The 15,838-nt window shown below is 37.2% G+C and overlaps 1 protein-coding gene and 4 pseudogenes across 4 annotated transcripts in view; 2 read left to right on the top strand and 3 right to left on the bottom strand.

Annotated features, from left to right (window-relative positions):
- gspt1l (G1 to S phase transition 1, like) overlaps window positions 1-15,838 on the top strand; it is a 65,355-nt gene that overhangs the window by 15,090 nt on the left and 34,427 nt on the right. For 3 of the 4 annotated variants that reach the window (XM_088332242.1, XM_088332327.1, XM_088332159.1), the window contains exons 2-4: window positions 3,383-3,628; window positions 14,043-14,076; window positions 14,184-14,261. In XM_088332242.1, coding sequence (XP_088188368.1) covers window positions 3,383-3,628; window positions 14,043-14,076; window positions 14,184-14,261 — 358 coding nt within the window. The remainder of the gene's footprint in view (window positions 1-3,382; window positions 3,629-14,042; window positions 14,077-14,183; window positions 14,262-15,838) is intronic. The other variant, XM_088332407.1, reaches the window with a different exon arrangement.
- Window positions 7,402-7,710, bottom strand: LOC148373201 (U2 spliceosomal RNA; annotated as a pseudogene).
- LOC148373200 (U2 spliceosomal RNA) lies at window positions 7,742-7,880 on the bottom strand (annotated as a pseudogene).
- LOC148373199 (U2 spliceosomal RNA) lies at window positions 8,067-8,219 on the bottom strand (annotated as a pseudogene).
- LOC148373198 (U2 spliceosomal RNA) lies at window positions 8,709-8,850 on the top strand (annotated as a pseudogene).

The following is a 15,838-nucleotide window of genomic DNA, read 5'->3' as shown; positions in this document are numbered from 1 at the left end:
TGCTTCACATTTCCCAATAGCGGCCGTGATCTGTGCAGCCATGTAAGGCGCTAACCTGCTTATTGGGGGTGTTGGGGGTTCAATGTCTTACCCAAGGACACTTCGACATGTAACACGGAAAAGCCGGGATTCGAACTGGGATCCCTTAATCCTAAAACGATCGCTCTACCTCCTGAGCTACTGCTGTTGGATTTAATTCATTCTAATGCAATTTTCACATAGCAAATAAGATAAATGCTGTTGGCTTCAGGGGGGCTTCGCCCTCCTGAGCCCCCCACCGGGCTCCGCCCTGGACCTGGCCGGGGCCTGCGGCCCCTGGACCCTGGCTATTTCAGCTGAAAATGAAAATCTCCATTCTGATCCCTGTATATGGATCAATATTAAGTCTTGAGGTCTCGCAATTAATTCAAGCAGCCGGCAACGAGATTTTCCCCTGTAGGCGAAATAGTTAGCGGTGTATGCTGGGATAGACATACATATACATATATATATATATATATATATATATATATATATCGCTGTTTCATATCCTAACCAATGTGTCAATCATCATTTGAATCGGTCACTATTGGCTAAAGTGTTTCTGAGGTAAAGGAGGCGGGTCCTTTTTAGCATTTACAGGCTTGCATAGGCTAAAACAAGGAAAAACAAAGCCTGCATTTGGCCGAAAAATATGTGAATCACACGTTTGGTTGCTCTACAGCCTGAAAAAAACTTTTTTACGACAGTAGTCTGTATTTGTAAACAGGAATTATGGGACTAAACAGACAGCTAGCAACAAGATGCAGATGCTTCTTGGTAGATTTTTTTTTTTTTTAATTTGTCGGTATTATATTGTGTTTTGTAGAGTAAATATTTTACATGGTTAGATTTACTACGCTCACGTGAGCTACCCCGGCTTAAAATTATCCCTGTATCTTGTTACAGACTGATCTTGATGTTTCTGTGATGAGTCTCTTTTTAAATTCAATTCAAAGTGTTTATTGTCATATGCACAGTAAAGAAACCATGTTCCCCTGCAGAATGAAATTCTTACTTTGCTGTCCATTCAGTTGCCAGCAAAAAATAAAATCGAAACTAATAAATGGTTGGCATTTCTTGAATCCTAAGAGTTAAACCTTCTTGATGATATGTGGAATAAACCATTTGAGTGATTGGTGACATCGCACAGACACCGTGTCCGTACGTGTCTAAGACACGTATTAGCTTCTTTGCGAGCCGTCTGAATGTTAAGGGGTTAATAAGTTTGACTGAACTATCTGACTGTTATGTTGACGTTCCCACTGTAGCGCCTTATAGTCCGGTGCGCCTTATGTATGGAAAATATAGGACAAAAAACTATTTTGGGGGGGTATGCCTTACAGTCGTGAAAATACTGTACTATAATGCACTTAAAATGAACTTACTACCAGTCATTCAAAATTACGCTGTACACCTTGGAGGACTTATGAAAACCTGAATATCTCCCACCCACTGTGTATCTCGGAAGTAATTTAATGGGTTATTTATGAATTGAATTAAATAAGAACTGTGTAATGATACCAAATGTAAAGAAATAAAATAAAAATAAAGTTTTTTTTACGTTGCATGCTTCACAAAACAAAATGTCATTCTCTAAGTAAAAGTATTTTTAATGTGAAGAGATACGTCTTTATAACTTAAAATGTTTATCTTTTGATTAAAATGCTTTGTGGGAGTTTTTGTGTGAGGCTCCTGAAAGACTCAATTAAGTGTTTTAAGGTTTACTGTTTTTAAATACTATCTTTGACCCTTGTATTAAATAGTGCATGTTTTTACAAAGTGCATTGGAAAAACTGAGTATCTGATCTAGGACCACATGAAAGCAGGAATTGGACAGTTCCGCTGCCAAAAAGACAGTCAAACAGCGGTGAGATAAATAATCTGGATTGCATTTGTTTTAGACATCAAAGTAGCCATTGACGATCACTGTTGTTCTTTTTTTCCCTTGGATTTTTTTAATAGGACCTAACTCAAATACTTCTTAAGAAATGGAAACTTATTTTTTGGATTACTATATTATGAAAAATGTTTAAATCGGTGAGATTTTTATTAGTATGGTGAACGAGCTGTATATTAACATTTTTGTTGCTGCGTATCTGTGAAATCTAGGATTTTAAAACTCATCTTTGAATCTTGTAAACTTAAAAAAATCAATCATTTTTAAGGTGAAATGTATTATTTGAGGTTTCCTCAAAAGGTTAAGAGTTAAATATATTCTCTATAGCAGTGTTTCTCAACCTTTTTTGAGCCAAAGAACACCTTTTTAGTCCCCAAAAAATCTTAATGCACACTTTTGTCGAAAATGTTGGGATATTTAAAAAAAAATACATTTTTAAAGCTTGAATGATCATGTCGCCTAAATTGACAGTAACATTTTTATCATTGTTTGTGGTCACCGTGGATCTGGAGGTATTAAGTTATTTATTTTGGTTAATGATTTTACTGTCACTTGGGATTTTACAGTATCACTTTTATTAAGTTTTACTACATATTTTTATTCTTTTTCTTAAAAATAATAATTAAAATGAGGAAAAAGATTTGCCAGTACAATGAGTTTTTATTTTACTACATAAATCTTTTTTTTTTTTTTTAAACAAGAAAATATCAATCCACATGAGTACAATTAAAAGCAATATTTTATTGTGATTAATTGTATTATTTCTATTGAAGTACAATCTTGAATAGCTTTATCAAACAAAATAAGTTATTAATAACACTTCCCTGTCTACTTCATAATTAATATATAAAGGGTAAAATAATAGAAACTGCTGGGTAGATGAATGTTAAAGGTTTTTGGTCGACCACTCGATTAAAAGGAAATATACTGAACGATGGCATGCTTTTTTTATGAAAAGATAATATCGGGAAATTTCCTGCTGCACACTAGACAAGGTCTCCCGCCACACTCGTGTGCCCCGGCGCATTGGTTATAAAACACAGCTCCATAGTGTGTGTTAACAATTCCCAACTTAGTTCAACAGCCCTCTTGCTTTATTTTCCATTGCACCTTTTTGCTTTTATCTTCTATCAGAGAGCTGTTTGTAATGAAACACATAAGGTTCAAGAAAGGGAGCGGAGGGTTATTCTGAAGAGTGGCGTCATTCTCATCCCTGTGTTTTTGTATTTATTTTTAATATCAGTGTAGCATGAAAATAATAAAAGGCCATTTTCGAGTCGAGTCCTAACATCATCCTAAACCCCCAAAATGAGGAAAAAAGAAGCACTTATTCGAGCGCGTCTAATGAATGAGCTGACTAAGACTGCGATCATGACGTTAAGCCAGGAGATGAGAGCAGAGAGTTACAAAGTGCCAAATTCCAAACAGCTTCTTTAACAAAGAAAATGTGGACCATTTTTGCAGCACCCTTGGAGAACGGTGACAGGGAAATGACCCCAGTAGAACCATGGGACCAGAAAGAAGCTGAGCCAAATGAGGAAGAGCCAGGAGGTGGCTGCTGTGGAGACCGTGGGCCAGTCACGCAAGCAGCAACGGAGGAAGCTGGCTCAGAAATAGACGAAGAGGAAATTCCCACACCTAAGATTCCCTCTACTCAACCAGACACCCCTAAGAAGGAGCACATCAATGTTGTATTCATCGGCCATGTAGGTTAGTACAAATGCAAATGCACTGAGGATAGGATTGTAAATAACGGACTATTTTAGTAGTCAACGAGTCAAACTATTGAAATAATCAATCGAATATATATATATATATATATATATATGTATATATGTATGTATAGATATGTATATGTATGTATGTACGTAATCCGTTCCAGAACCCTGTTCGAAAACCGATTTGTTCGATCACCGAAAATCGTTTTTCCCATTAAAAGGAATGTAAAATCGTTTTAATCCGTTCCAACACCTTTGAATGTTTACTATGAACGTAAACATGAAGCTAACCCAGTCTAATCATACGTTCGCGTTAGCGTATTCTTCCGTACGAAAGATTACGCTAACATGAACGTGTAAAAATAAAAAAATCAGGCCGTTTACACGTCATTTAGCACCTGGGTCTCCACAAAAAGTGGTGAGCGGTTAAAGGATAATGAAAAGAATTATGAATAGGATTTATTACCTTTGTGGTGCTCAGCAGAAGCTATGCTGTATGTATAGCAAGATCGGAAACTCGCACACCTTCTTCATAATTTGCTATATATATATATATATATATATATATATATATATGTGTATATGTATGTGTATATATGTATGTGTACATATATATATATATATATGTGTATATGTATGTGTATATATGTATGTGTACATATATATATATATATATGTGTATATGTATGTGTATATATGTATGTGTACATATATATATATATATATGTGTATATGTATGTGTATATATGTATGTGTACATATATATATATATATATATGTGTATATGTATGTGTATATATGTATGTGTACATATATATATATATATATATGTGTATATGTATGTGTATATATGTATGTGTACATATATATATATATATATATGTGTATATGTATGTGTATATATGTATGTGTACATATATATATATATATGTGTATATGTATGTGTACATATATATATATATATATGTGTATATGTATGTGTACATATATATATATATATATGTGTATATGTATGTGTATATATGTATGTGTACATATATATATATATATATGTGTATATGTATGTGTATATATGTATGTGTACATATATATATATATATATGTGTATATGTATGTGTATATATGTATGTGTACATATATATATATATATGTGTATATGTATGTGTATATATGTATGTGTACATATATATATATATATATGTGTATATGTATGTGTATATATGTATGTGTACATATATATATATATATGTGTATATGTATGTGTATATATGTATGTGTACATATATATATATATATATATGTGTATATGTATGTGTACATATATATATATATATATATATGTGTATATGTATGTGTACATATATATATATATATATATATATATGTGTATATGTATGTGTATATATGTATGTGTACATATATATATATATATATATATATGTGTATATGTATGTGTATATATGTATGTGTACATATATATATATATATATATATATATATATATATGTGTATATGTATGTGTACATATATATATATATATATATATATATATATATATATGTGTATATGTATGTGTATATATGTATGTACGTGTACATATATATATATATATGTGTATATGTATGTGTATATATGTATGTACGTGTACATATATATATATATATGTGTATATGTATGTGTATATATGTATGTACGTGTACATATATATATATATATATGTGTATGTATATGTATGTGTATGTATATGTATATATATTTATGCATATATATATGTATGTATGTGTATATATGTATGCACATATATACTGGACTGTCTCAGAAAATTAGAATATTGTGATAAAGTTCTTTATTTTCTGTAATGCAATTAAAAAAACAAAAATGTCATACATTCTGGATTCATTACACATCAACTGAACTATTTCAAGCCTTTTATTATTTTAATATTGCTGAATTTGGCTTACAGCTTAAGAAAACTCAAAAATCCTATCTCAAAATATTAGAATATCATGAAAAAGTATACAAGTAGGCTATTCAACTAATCACCTGATTCATCTAATTAACTCGAAACACCTTGCGAGGGTTTCCTGAGCCTTAAAAACACTCAGCTTGGTTCAGTAAACTAAATCACAAGTATGGGGAAGACTGCTGTCCATAGGACCATCATTGATACCCTCCATCAGGAGGGTAAGACACAAAAGGAAAATTCTCAAAGAGCAGGCTGTTCACAGAGTGCAGTTTCAAAGCATATCCACAAAAAGTCTGTTGGAAGGGAAAAATGTGGCCGGAAACGCTGCACAACCAAGAGAGATGACCGCAGCCCTAACAAAATTGTGACGAAGAGCCGCTTCCAGAATTTGGGGGAGCTTCAAAGACAGTGGGCTGAAGCTGGAGGTATCAAAAGCCACAGTTCACAGACGTGTCCGGGAAATGGGCTACAATAGCCGTATTCCCATGGTCAAGCCACTTCTGAACTCAAGACAACGGAAGAAGCGTCTGACTTGGGCTATGGAGAAGAAGCACTGGACAGTTGCAGAGTGGTCCAAAGTTCTCTTTTCAGACGAAAGCAAGTTTTGAATTTCATTTGGGAGTCAAGGCGCCAGAGTCTGGAGAAAGGCTGGAGAGGAGCAAAATCCAAGTTGCTTGAAATCCAGTGTGAAGTTCCCACAGTCAGCAATGGTTTGGGGAGCCATGTCAGCTGCTGGTGTTGGTCCACTGTGTTTCATCAAGTCCAGAGTAAATGCAACTGTGTACCAAGAGATTTTAGAGCACTACATGCTTCCATCTGCTGAAAAGCTCTATGGAGATGAGGATTTCATTTTCCAGCATGATCTGGCACCTGCCCACAGTGCCAAAACCACCAGTAACTGGTGCACTGACCATGGCATCACTGTCCTTATTGGCCTGCTAATTCCCCTGACCTGAACCCCATCGAGAATTTGTGGGGTATAGTTAAGAAGAAGATGAAAGACACCAGACCTACAAATGCAAATGAGCTGAAGGCCGCTATCGAAGCATCCTGGGCATCAATAACACCTCAGCAATGCCACAGGCTGATTGCCTCCATGCCACGCCGGATTGATGCAGTAATCCGTGCAAAAGGATTCCCAACCAAGTACTGAGTGCATCAATGGACATTTTCAAATGTTTGATTTAGTTTTGCTGTTATAACATTATTTTTTTACTTGGTCTGAGGAAGTATTCTAATATTTTGAGATAGGATTTTTGAGTTTTTTTCAGCCGTAAGCCAAAATCAGCAATATTCAAATAATAAATGGCTTGAAATAGTTCAGTTGATGTGTAATGAATCCAGAATGGATGACATTTTTGTTTTTTTAATTGCATTACAGAAAATAAAGAACTTTATCACAATATTCTAATTTTCTGAGACAGTCCAGTATATATGTGTGTGTGCATGTGTATATATGTTTGCGTGTATATGTATATGTGTGTGTGTGTAGCAGTCCCATAAAGAAGGAAACAGGTACCGCACGTAAAACTTTACCTTGCGAGCGTGTTGCTAGCGTGTTTTTGAATAAGGGAGCGTGGGACAACGTTTATATGACAAACTCTCTTTCCCATACTAAAGGAGGACAATTTTAATGGGGGGGGTATTTTGTAAGGTTTATTGTTCTAATTTCTTTATTAATTATCCATTATCCGTTATCTGTCAATTCATAATACGCTACAAAGCCAAGGAGCCGAGACACTTGCTCTCAGCCAAAAGGCCGAGTCAAGGTCCTAGCCTCAAAGCGATGCTGCGGTCAGTGCGATTGCACTGTTCCCGGAAGTACTGCAATACCGGGCTGATGCGTGGAGTGGACAGAGCAAGCTCTTATTCCATCTCCGGATTGCAAAAATCAATCGTCACGACCAGACCGTTACAGGTTCTGTCTGATCATTGGGCAGTGCGATAGACGCGTGGCTGTCACATGCCGACACATTTGGAGGGGGGTTTTTAAGGGTTATTGATCTATCTTCGTTATTCATTATCCATTATCCGTTATCGGTCAGTTCATAATACGCTACAAAGCCAAGGAGCCGGGACACTTACTCTCAGCCAAAAGGCCAAGCTAAGGTCTTAGCCCTAAAGCCTTGCTGCGATCATTGCGAATGCACCGTTCCCGGAGGTACTGCAATACCGGGCCGATGCGTGGAGTGGACAGAGCAAGCTCATATTCCATCTCCGAAATGCAAAAATCAAAGATAGTGACTTTAAAGGCCAAGCTAAAAGGCTAAGTTAAGGTCCTAGCAAGGAATCTTACTGGGGGGTTTTGGGGTTTTTAAGGGTTATTGATCTATCTTCGTTATTCATTATCCATTATCCGTTATCGGTCAGTTCATAATACGCTACAAAGCCTAGGAGACGGGACACTTACTCTCAGCCAAAAGGCCAAGCTAAGGTCCTAGCCCTAAAGCCTTGCTGCGATCATTGCGAATGCACCGTTCCCGAAGGTACTGCAATACCGGGCCGATGCGTGGAGTGGACAGAGCAAGCTCATATTCCATCTCCGAAATGCAAAAATCAAAGATAGTGACTTCAAAGGCTAAGCTAAGGAATCTTACTGACGACAGCCATAGGGTATATTTATTTTAACAGGTACTTTAACCGTATTGCGAGCGTCTTGTTAGTAGCGTTTTGCTACCCTTCACAGGCACGGTTTGGGATGAAAGTTATAATAATATTATTAAAGCTTTGAAAACTCTCTCGGTGTACCGTCTTTCTTTGTAAATATGTGTAACCATGTATACTGTAATATGTATTTGCAACTGTATATTTTTCTTATGTATTTATTCGTATTTATTTTGGACACTTAATCTGATAAGTCTTGCGCTGACCAATTAAAAAGAAGGGGCGTAACCGACGCGGGGGATGATGAGAAGTGGGGACCGGTAAAGGTGAGTGTTTGTGGACATGGCACACAAAGGTGGATATATATTTTACTCAACCTTACCTTTGGAAATATACACTTTTTTTCCTTGGATTACTTTTAACAGGACCTGGACTGTGCAGGTCTGTTCAAATTTTAAGTACCGGTATCATTTTCCGTTCATTTTGCCGACTGTGGTTTTTAAACTGTGCACTTTATGCTCAGCTGTGGTCATTAAACTGACTACTGTTTGATTTTTGCAATTCGGAGATGGAATAAGAGCTTGCTCTGTCCACTCCACGCATCGGCCCGGTATTGCAGTACCTCCGGGAACGGTGCATTCGCACTGATCGCTGCATGGCTCTGTGGCTGTTGACTCGGCCTCTTGGCTGAGAGCAAGTGTCTCGGCCTCTTGGCTTTGTAGCGTATTATGATTTGACGGATAATGGATAATTGATAAAGAATATAGAACAATATACATTACAAAATCCCCCCTCAGTTAAAATCGCGGGACTCAAAGTTGGGTTTGGATTAATTTTGTGATTGTGTTACACGTTTTAATGTGGGCGCATGCGGCTTATATACAGGTGCGGCTTGTGGAAGTACAAAAGCGGTTATCCTTTTAAAATGTGGTGGGTGCGGCTTATAATCAGGTGTGCTCTATAGTCCGGATTTAACGGTGTATATATATATATATATATATATATATATATATATATATATATGGAATCATTAGAGAGGATAGCAGAGGAAATAATTGGTACTGGCCTCCCGTCCCTGCAATGTATCTACATTGATCGAACTAGAAACCGGACACTAAAATTATAGATGATCCCAGTCACTCTGCTCGCAGGTAATTTGATTACCTGCCGTTGTTAAGCCGAGAAATGCATCCCTGCCGAGATTTGCATCCCCTAGCTACTATAAGCACTTTCACCTCTTTTTATCTCACTTTTATATCACTTTTCAGGAAATTAATGGCGAACATATAACCAAAACCACTCCGTCTTGCATTTGTTGGGAATGTAATACAACTTAAACCGTTCCATCTTTGTATTTGTTGTGAATGTAATCAAACGGTAATACATATATATATATATATATATATATAAAAATACCGCATATTCCGGACTATAAGCCGCTTCTTTTTTCCTAAATGTTCAGCTCTGCGGCTTATTCAGTGAAGCAGCCAAATTATGTATTTTTTCTAATGACCACCAGCGGTACTCAAGTACAAAAAGTATAATTTAGACCGGTGGCATTGTGCGCCGAGGTAGTCTGCATCCTCTTAGTCTATAATCGAATTGTCCGTATGACAGAGGATAGAGGTTCGTTTCAAATACGGGGAAGACGCCCTTGATGGCGACAAGTGTGAGGGGTAAGACAAGGACTGTTTACCGTGAACTTCATAATTTTGGTACGTTTTTTTTAACAGCTACGCTTTGAGCGCTGCGAGCGTGTTAGGAGTAGCGTGGTGGTACTTTTCACTGGCACGGTTTGGGATGAAAGTTATATTATTATTAAAGCTTTGAAATCTCTCTCGGTGTACCGTCTTTCTTTGTAAATATGTGTAACCATGTATAATATGTATTTGCAACTGTATATTTTTGTAATGTATTTATTTGTATTTATTTTGGACACTTCTTGCACTGACCAATTAAAAAGAAGGGGCGTAACAGACGCGGGGGATTATGGGAAGTGGGGACCGGTAAAGGTGAGTGTTTGTGGACACGGCAGACAAAGATGGATATATATTTTTCCCACCCTTACCTTTGGAAATATACACTTTTTTTTCCCTTGGATTACTTTTAACGGGTACCCGGACTTTGCAGGTCTGCATCAAATGATAACCACCAGTATCATTTGCAGTTCAATCCGCCGGCTGTGGGTTTTGAACTGTGTCGGTATGTGTCGGTTAGGCTAAGACCTTGACTCAGCCTCTTCGTTGGAAACAAGCGTCTCGGTCTAATGGCATTAAATTGTATTATAACGTATAATGGATAATGTTAAAATAATAAAGAAACTATAAATTATACAAATTCCCACTATTAAAATTGTTCGATCAAAAAGAACTATTTTTAATGTGGGTGCATGCGGCTAATATACCGGTGTAGCTTGTGTACGTACTAAATCGGTTTTCCTCCCGAAATGTGGGGGGCGCGGCTTATAATCAAGTGCGCCTTATAGTCCGGAATTTTCGGTGTATATATCTTGAAAGTAACATCTGGATGCAACTGGGACGCATCGTCAGTGATGTATCCTTAGTTCATTGAGTGTTTCGGGTCTCGCAACATCAGACACTCTCGCCCAGGTGACCCAGCCGAGGTTGATAAGTGGCTTTTTCTGCAGCTTCACTAGCAGATTTAATGGCTTTCTTCTTGGCTGCCCCTGTCACACCCAACCGTCCTAGGACTTTGCAGTAGGATCGTCCAGCAAAACCCCTACAGCCGACCTCGATTGGCTCAAAGAAAACTTTCCAGCCCCTGCCCCTGCACTCCTCCACCAGCTCCTGGTACTTTGCGCGTTTCCTTTCATTGGCTTCCTCAATGCGCTCTTCCCACAAGACTGTGAGCTCCATGATCAGGTGTTTTGAAGTCTCTGAGGTAATTATCATGTCTGGTCGGAGCGATGTTGCTGATATATGCTGGGGGAACCTTAGTTGTTTCCCAAGGTCGACATGCAACTGCCAATCAGAGGCAATGTGGAGGAGTCTGGATTTTGTTTGTGCACAAGCCATGGGTTTCGCCCCTGCCTTGATGAAATTGACTGCCTTGTGTGCTTGTGGCTTGATGGTGTTTGCCCCTGTTGACTGCTAGGGCAATGCACTCAGCAACTGCTTTCAGAACCTGGTCATGGCGCCAGCGATAGCGACCATCAGCCAGGGCCTTTGGGCAGCTGCTGAGGAGGTGTTCCAAGGAGCCTCTTGCAGCCGGACTCGCGCTGTCACTGTCGCTGGAACTTTCATCCACTCCTGATTCTGTGCCCTCCTCTTCGTCACGCAGCAGACCGGCTTTTTTGGAACCTGTTGGTGATGGTGGATTTCTTGATGCTGCCCCACGCTGTCAGGATCCACTGGCAGACTTGCAAAAAAGTTGCCTTTCACATACGGCCAGTTTTAGTGAAGTTGCAGTCTTTCTCGGCGCATATATTCCACCGGTCTAAATCTTACCTTTTGTACTCGAGCGCCGCTGGCAGGCGTTAGAAAATTACATAAATTGGCCGCATCACTGAATAAGCCGCAGGGTTGAAAGTTTGGGGAAAAAGTAGCGGCTTATAGTCATATATAGAAATGTACGGTATATGTGTATGTATTTGCATAGGGTGAATTTTAGCAATGTTGCAGGGATGGAAAAAAGCTGTTCTCGTAATATTCTTTATGTGTGTTTGAAAGGACAGATCGGGGTCAAATATGACACTTAACTTTTTGACTGAGTCACTCTGGGTGATATTACATTTGTCAAGTCACAGCATTTAGATGGACCAATAACCAACATTTTCATTTTTTAAAAAGTTTCTTCAAGCCAAGTTTATTTGTGTATTCTTAAAGGGCTGCACAGACTGCACTTACACCATTCTATGATCTGAAACCTGCATTAGGGCAAACAAAACCTCATAACCCTCAGCATAAGAAGTATTTTATTTGTGTGTGATACAACACAAGGTTTTATGGCACACAAATTAAAAAATGGTCTCCCATTCTTTTTAAAATGGAGAAGTACTTTTTGTTACTAATTAGCGCAATCTTCCATTACATAATCCTAACATAATTGAATTTAGTTGGTTGCACCATACGGAACTGTATTTAATCACACTTTTTAGTGGAAGTACAATGTTGGCAACAAGATTGACTTGATTTCCAGTATTTGGAAATTATTTGAATGCAACACAAACTGATCAGAGATCCCAGAAGGCCCCTTTTTTACACTTTTTCTGGACTTTCTTTACCCTTGCTTTTACTATTGTTGAAATTAGCTTTTTTTCCTTAATTTTTTTCTACTTTTGTTTCTTGTGCTTTATACTTCTTTTTTTCTTGTATTTTTCATTTGTTCACTATTTTCATCTTTTCTTTTATTGGTTTTATTCTTTTTTCCGAGCTTTTTACTTATTTTCTTGTTTTTTCCTCTTAAAATTTTACTGCTTTTAACCTCTTTTTCCTTTTCACTTATTTTGCATTTTGGTCTGTTTTTCCTTGTTTCACCCCTTCTAACTCATTTTGTGCATAATGTTACATAATAATATATATTAAAAAAAAAACAATTGTTGATATAAAACATTCACAAAAATCAGAGTAAACTACACTTGTCTCTTTGTTTTAATGTCTTACTCGTAAAGAATAATGCCCCTCGCCGCCCAGGCTCTCTCATAAAGCGAAATATACACATATAGAATGCATAACGCGTGCCGTATTGGATTGAACGCTACTTGAATCTTCTTAGACTCTGTTACGCTCAACTTTCCGACGTGCTCTTTAAATGTTTTTGCATCACAGAGTTACTACCATGATATGCAAGGTATGCTTTGCAAACTTTTCAAGTCGTATTGGTTGTATCCAGGCTGAAATGCAAGTTTTAGTAGTTCTGGCACATGTACTTGACAATGACCCCTCCGTTTCTGTATTGTTTTTTTTACCGCTCGAGACAGAGACACAATTGTGCAGGAGTGAATCCTATGAGAGTTTACATTCATGTAGAGATGCCTCACTCTTTTGGGAAAACTTGTCTCGTGACAATAGTTGACAATGGAATTCATCGTTGACCATTTCTACAATCAATATTTTGTCGACAACGTCAACTAATCGTTGCAGCCCTAGTTCAGATCATGTAACTTTCTTATGATAGGAATAAGGTGAACATGATGAGACAAAAACATTTTAAGGTGTCACAGAATTATAAAACGAACAGTATATGATTGTTGAATAGCTTGATGTTATTGCTCAGTGTTTGCTTTTTATTTGGTAGAGGTACATTCACACGCACAGTATACACTTGTCCTGACTTGCACAGGGACAACAAGCCCTTGTCCTGTGCTCAGGTAACCTGCACCAAAACCAGAAGCCTTGGATTTTTAGGGACACACAAACTTACTTGCAAATAATCTACCTTGCCTCATTTTTACTAGTGGCATGGCTCAATGGGCCAAGCAAAATAAGCATTTGCCTGCCTTGAAGCCTGCAGAGACCAATAGAAACAGGTAGTGACTGCTCCAGTTCATGTTCCAGAGTGCAAATGATTTAGATGACAAGCAAGCTTGGGCTCTTTGTTGGAGGTTAATGGGCTCATAGGTCAGTTCTAGATTTGAGATGAAAACGTCCACAAGAATTGGCTACGTAGAATTTTTAGCAAGCTTCTAGTGTCTTTAAGTTTGCTCAGGAATTAGCTGAGCACTCACAGGTGTGACTAAATGTTCTTTAATTAAGGTCATATTTTTTAAATGTCTTCTTTGCATTATAAAAGATATGATACCAGTGAATAAATATATCTTGCAATATGAAATGGGAAAAATACTGGAAAACATTTTTAACAATTCTTTCTCCTTCAGATGCTGGAAAGTCCACTATTGGCGGACAAATCATGTAAGTTGCAGTTTTTTATGTGTGCATGTGCTTCAACACTCTCTAACTATCGATCTACTTTTACGTTTTGTCTTGTATCATATTTTTCTTTTAACTTTCATTGTCAGGTATCTTACGGGCATGGTAGAAAAGAGAACTTTAGAAAAGTATGAGAGAGAGGCTAAGGAGAAGAACCGCGAAACATGGTAAGTCTTTTCATTTTGGTTCTGGCTTTAAAAAGAAATGTGCTCAATGGTGAGTAGGCTTATGATAATTCTGCTTAAAACTTTTGTTTATATGAAAAAAGGACATACCTTATTTTCCGGAATATGAGTCGCAGTTTTTATTTCATAGTTTGGCTGGACTCAGGTGAGACTTACCAGTGAAGTTATTATCAACAAATTATCATATCATTGCGCTTTAAATATGTATTACCGGCACTGTTTATTATTTACGTGTTACTTTCACACTAAACCGCAAGAGGGCGCTCTAGGTCTGTGTTGATAACTTCAATCTTGCTGTGTTGTCTCTTTTCTTACCAATGGATTTCCATTCAAGGAACATATGTCCTGTCCTTTACTGTTTTATTTCTCCGACCCCCCCCAAAAAATAAATAATTGAGCTACACATTCATTTTTGTGATATTTGCACGAGTGACGTATAATAGAAGGGAGGTTCACGCCTAAATGGTATGTTATGTTGTTACTTATATTAACAGGCATGTTAATCATGTAATGTTACGTTCATATTCTATACAAACTCACAGCCTGCTGTTATGTTGAATTGGCTTTCAAGGTGACATGTATGTTTTTGGTTTTTGGATAGTATCATTCATTTCCCCCAAAATGCTTCCTATAGCCCAGGAATTATAATTGTTTTTGTCTTCTTAAATATGCATTTTTTTGGTTGGTGCGACTTAAACTCCAGTGAGCCTTATCGTGCGGGAAATACAATAATAGGGTTTTATTTATTTATTTATTATTAAGGCATCATCATTCACATGCACAGCTTGTTTCCTCCTGTGTGTGTAATTCTGCACGCTTCTCTGATGGCCAATGTTCACAGGAGCAGGTTTTTAAAAAATGTGTTTACATATGTCCCATGGCGTCTTCATACACAAGACCTGTGTCCACCACATGATTTTGGGTAGCCAGAGGAGAAAAACACTTAAAATCTCCTCAGTTGGCTTTCTAAACTCTGCTCTACAATCAGTATGCGGTTAACAAGCTTCTCTCGACATAATAGATGAGCAACTCTCCAGTGTCAAGTCATAACCAAAGTAGAAAAAAATAGACCGGATCCCTGTTTTTGTAATTTTTTTTACTTGTGTAAAACTTGCATTCACTCAATTGGTAAAGCTCCAATGTGTAATATTTGACCACTAAATGGCACCTTGTTATCTGGTACGAGCGAGGGCCAGTGCCACTGACCACAGTGTGGCAGCAGGATAACCGACAAATGTGGCGGCGACCCAAGTAGATTCCACTGTAAAAAAAAAAAATATTCCCTGGCTTATGATTTATTTTTATTTTTTAATAAAACTAACAACGGTTCATGTACTTTTGCCTAGTATTCTAATAAATGTTTTTTATTTATTTTTTTTTATTTTTTTACTGGAGGCTACTAGGAGGCACTACATATTACACACTGTCCTTTTAAAATACTAGTTAACGCATTCAATGAAAAACATGAAAACAATTACTTTCCCATTTTTTGTGAATGAATAAATGTGTTATGCTTAGAAAATATCCATTGCCATTGTTGATTATAATATGCAGGGTAG

This window comes from Urocampus carinirostris, chromosome 1 (genome assembly GCF_059441175.1).
Source record: "Urocampus carinirostris isolate Australia breed hairy pipefish chromosome 1, RoL_Ucar_1.0, whole genome shotgun sequence".
NCBI lineage: Eukaryota > Metazoa > Chordata > Actinopteri > Syngnathiformes > Syngnathidae > Urocampus > Urocampus carinirostris.
The sequence above is the reverse complement of the archived record's forward strand: the minus strand, read 5'-3'. Positions and strand labels throughout refer to the sequence as shown.